Source organism: Vavraia culicis, assembly GCF_000192795.1.
Source record: "Vavraia culicis subsp. floridensis unplaced genomic scaffold supercont1.45, whole genome shotgun sequence".
NCBI classification, from domain to species: Eukaryota; Fungi; Microsporidia; family Pleistophoridae; genus Vavraia; species Vavraia culicis.
This window is the reverse complement of record NW_007360648.1, coordinates 1-4,303: the sequence shown is the minus strand read 5'-3', so window position 1 is coordinate 4,303 and position 4,303 is coordinate 1. Positions and strand designations below refer to the sequence as shown.

At 39.0% G+C, this 4,303-nt stretch overlaps 2 protein-coding genes across 2 annotated transcripts; one reads left to right on the top strand and one right to left on the bottom strand.

Annotated features, from left to right (window-relative positions):
- Positions 1–289: 289 nt before the first annotated feature.
- On the top strand, positions 290–2,561 carry VCUG_02127 (uncharacterized protein; the record flags this gene model as incomplete). The annotated part of the gene is made up of 1 exon (XM_008076950.1): positions 290–2,561. The coding sequence occupies one exon, from the start codon at positions 290–292 to the stop codon at positions 2,459–2,461; it is 2,172 nt and encodes a 723-aa protein (XP_008075141.1). The 3' UTR covers positions 2,462–2,561.
- A 655-nt stretch (positions 2,562–3,216) lies between these two features.
- VCUG_02126 (uncharacterized protein) lies at positions 3,217–3,576 on the bottom strand (the record flags this gene model as incomplete). Its single annotated transcript, XM_008076949.1, has 1 exon — positions 3,217–3,576. The coding sequence occupies one exon, from the start codon at positions 3,574–3,576 to the stop codon at positions 3,217–3,219; it is 360 nt and encodes a 119-aa protein (XP_008075140.1).
- Between the last annotated feature and the right edge of the window lie 727 nt (positions 3,577–4,303).

The following is a 4,303-nucleotide window of genomic DNA, read 5'->3' as shown; positions in this document are numbered from 1 at the left end:
CCGCTTGTAGTATAAAGCAGCTGTATAGAAAATTAGGCTAAGCGTGGTAGCAAAGGCTACGTAGTCTTGGTGGTTCTTGTATTTCTGTTCACAATAAAAACGGTAATGAGCCACCTCCGTTCTCAGTGTTTAAAGTGCAATTTACCATTTTCTCTTGCCAAGTTTGTTATATGTTGCTTGCAATTTTTTATTGACCAGCTCGCCATGATGCTCGTTTGTCTGTTGCTGTTGATAACACAATTTTTACAGACAACCACTATTTTCCTTATCCTTCACCCCAAAACGTTTTATGACCACGACACACAAAAATTTTAGAAAAGTGCGAATACTCAACGAAATATCATCGTATGGCGATATAATCACCGAGAAAAGAGACAACAATTTATACATCACCACATTTACTGCAACATCGTACACTACGTTTGATATCAAACACCTGAACACGGTGTTTGTGGGCCCATTATTCACACACATTTCGTGCTATGACAAGTACTTGAATCGGTTGGTGGTGTGTACTGATAACAATATTTGTGTGTGTGACCGCGGGAGTGTTGAGAGTAGCGTTGGTTATGGGGATCTGTGCGTACAATGTGTGCGAATGGTGGTGTGTTTTGAGGAATGTGCGGTGATATTGACGGATAAAAGCGAAGTAATCACGGTAGGATATGATCTGAGCATCAGAAATAGGATTGTAATGGAGGGTGCATACCTGGTGCGAAGAGTGGGTGTGAGGAACAAATTGGTGGTAGTATGCAGGGATAGAATAGTGCTGTACCGTATTGATAGCGGACAGGAGGTGTGTGTGTATAATGTGCAGCACAAGATAACGAGCATGTTCGTGAGCGGTTACACGTCCTTGATTGGTACGAAGACAGGTCTTGTCGCATTGCTATGTCTTAAAACAGGCGAATTTATTCATGTGGTGCAATTCGATGTGCCGATATGGGACGTGTCGGCGAATCTTACTGATGGATTAGTGAGCGTGTGTGATGTAAAGAGAGTCTTGCATGTATATGATCTAAGGAATGGTGTGGTGGTCGACAGGATGGTAGATGTGTGCAGAGTGGCATATTTAGATGGATACTGGGTGGTAACGCGGATTAATAATGGAAAATATCGGAAAGGCTGTGTAGAAGGAAATAATCAGGTGATATCGACAGATCGCGATCCTGGGACGGAAGTTCATGGCCAGGCAGTTGCAAAGAATCGCAATTCGGTAACAGAAATTGCGAACAAAGCCGATGAAAAGACTTTTTCAGTAAACGGTGAGAAGGGACGGATCGGGAAGGAATACATCGAAAATGATCATCAAAGTTCTAGTAGAGACACAATGGAGGATCTAAAAGCAAGAAATATATCGATAACGGGTACTTGTTCCGATGAATCCCCGGTTGTGGCGGAGATAAGACGGTCTACTGATTTATCTAAAATTGATTTGGAGCTTTACAGACTGGAGAATTACAAATTAACGTTAAAGAAATGCAGAAGAACCTTTGGTGAAAAAATAATTGGTATAGGCAACCACACAAGACGGAATCTGGTGTTGATTGGTGATAGAAGTGCATTTAATTTAGGATATTTCAGGGACGAGCAGTCATTTAAATTCAAGATGCTCAATATGACAAGTGGTTGGACGGCAAAGAATAAAATACGATACTACGACATAAAGGATCGGATCGTGGTGGGCGCAGAGTTCAGTATAAGCGAACTTGATCATACCAACAAAAGAGATGTAAGCGTTTTTAAAACGTATAACGAGCGAATAGCGTGCATGGCACTTTCCGAGTGCAGTAATTTTGTTATATTCTCGTTGGGAAGCGTTGCAATCTGTATGAACCTGAAGAGCGCACTAATATACAAACGAATTTGCTTAGAGAACGTAGTAGGTGTAGCTATGACCCTGCTCAGAGATAGAATACTGCTTTACGATGACAAAACAGTGCATTTTTATAGGATCAATGGACAGAAACTAAGTGAAATGGTGGTAGATGGCATCAATTTTATGAAAATGATGCTGGTAGAGAACATGCTGGTCATGATATATGCGAAGCAGGTGGTATTTATTGATATTGACAGACATTCGATAGTCAATGAGATTACATTCAAGAATGAAATAAAGGACGTGACCGTTTCTAATGATTTTAGGAAGTTGGGGGTCGTCTTTGAAAACTACGCGGCAGTGTACGAATTGGGCAGTAATACACTGATAGACACTTTCACAGGAGAGCATGATAAGATATTGTTCTCTTTACACAACGAATTTGTAGTTCTCACGAATTATAGTACGGTCGAATTGTATGCCGATGAAAACTGGTTCTACAACAACAGAGAAGTGAATGAAGTATTCGAAAGTACAACAAACCACAGTACGGGAGTTGATAACGAGTTGATTGCAGAAAAGAAAAATGAGTTGATGGTTGAGTTGCTGAGTTATCTTGAATTTGAAAGGAGGAAGAATTAACGGCACTGTTGCAGCTGTAGCTTTTATGGTATTAAATTACATCCATGAGTGACGGGTGATAATAAAGTATGAAATTTTATTTTGTCGGTTTGATTTGTTTTAAAGTATTATAAGCTGACAATCACCCTTTTGTGAAACTCTGCATCAAGGTTACAAATGTGTTGGGTAAGAACCATTTTAGAAAATTTATTGTGAATTACCATGTTAAACGACTAAATGTCAGGAAAAAGAGTTCTAAATGGGTATGATCCTGGTGTATTTCGACTGCATGATTTTTAAACACCGTCACCAAGGGCTTAAAAAGTAAAACTATAATGGTGAAGCGTAAAGATTAATGTCGCCCTATTACTGGAGAAGTTTTCTCTTGTTGCTTACGAGAAACCTGTGACTAATCGGTAATTAATTTTGGGCATCATCACGTTCAACAAGCTAGCACATCAGAACACGTATTAAATCTTCGCTTTTTTTGAGTTTTATTCCATTTGTTTTCCTATGTTTCTATGGGAAATGTATTATTGGAGAATGTACAGAAAGTTTTATACATCGAATAGAAAAACTTTTAGCTGCATTACTAGAGCAGATCTTTTTATACCGGTTGCCCAATAAACAGCGAAAATCTTGGAGTGCAATTATCTTAAGATCAAAGTAAAATTTCATTTTTCGTTTCAATTTTAAGAATAAGTCTTTGACATTATTAGCGAGTCTAAAAGAAAACATAAGAGAGAACACATATTAAACGTTATTGTAAACTTATTTCATCTCTGTGCTATCATTTTTTTATGAAATTTATGTTGCTCCTTCACCTGCCGTGGCTGAGTAAACTTAAGTTCGAGGGGATGCTCACCTGTCATCATATAATTATTTAGACAACTTAAATGTTCAAGTAGTATTTTCGATGACATACTATGAATTGTACGTAATGTTAGTCTTTTTAAGAATAATTTGATTTGAAACCAACGAGAGAACATTATTCCGTCTGTACACTTCATTATTATATTTTGAATCTTCGCTGTATTTTTGAGAGTTAAGAACGACACTATTCGTCGTGTAAAACATTTTTCTTTCAAACTATTTTCATACATCCTTAGCTTGACTGTCCTCACAACTTTCGTCATTCGTACTCCAGGTTCTTTGTCTCATCATCAATTTCACAATCATCTTGAACCAACACCTTTCTAAAAAATCAATTGTTCTGTTTGTAGGACAAAATAGTTATCACGTACAATGTGAAACAGCCGAGCACTATGCTGGTGAGCTCAACCAGATTTGTGCAAATTGTTTGGCAATGCACTTTAAAGACGAGGCTCACCGTAGACGCATGTACAAGAGCTGCTGTCACTTTGGCAAGCTGGCCTACATACCACGAGATAGCTATCCAGAGTATCTCAGATCGCTGTTCACCGATACAGCAAGCAGCGATCATAAAAACTTCAAGGCCAACATACGGTCGTATAACAGTGCCCTGTCGTTTGCGTCAATGGGTGCAAATGTGGAGCAGTTCACACGAGGGGTGTACTTCTTCAAGGTGCATGGTCAGGTCTACCATAACACATACAACATAAACCCGCTTGAGAACACTAACAGGAGATACTCACAGTTGTATGTGATTGATACAAACGATGCCACAGATCTGAGATCGAGAAATCCTGCAAATGAGAAGTGTGACAGAGCAATACTACACAATCTTGACAGGACAATAAGAGAAGTCAACCCGTATGCAAAATCTTGCTGAGGTTGAGAGGAGTGCAATGCGTGAAGGAAACATGTTGATGGTAAATGTGGAGTCAAACAAGAACATTCATCGTGACATGAACAGGTACAATGTTCCTACAACGGGCGAGA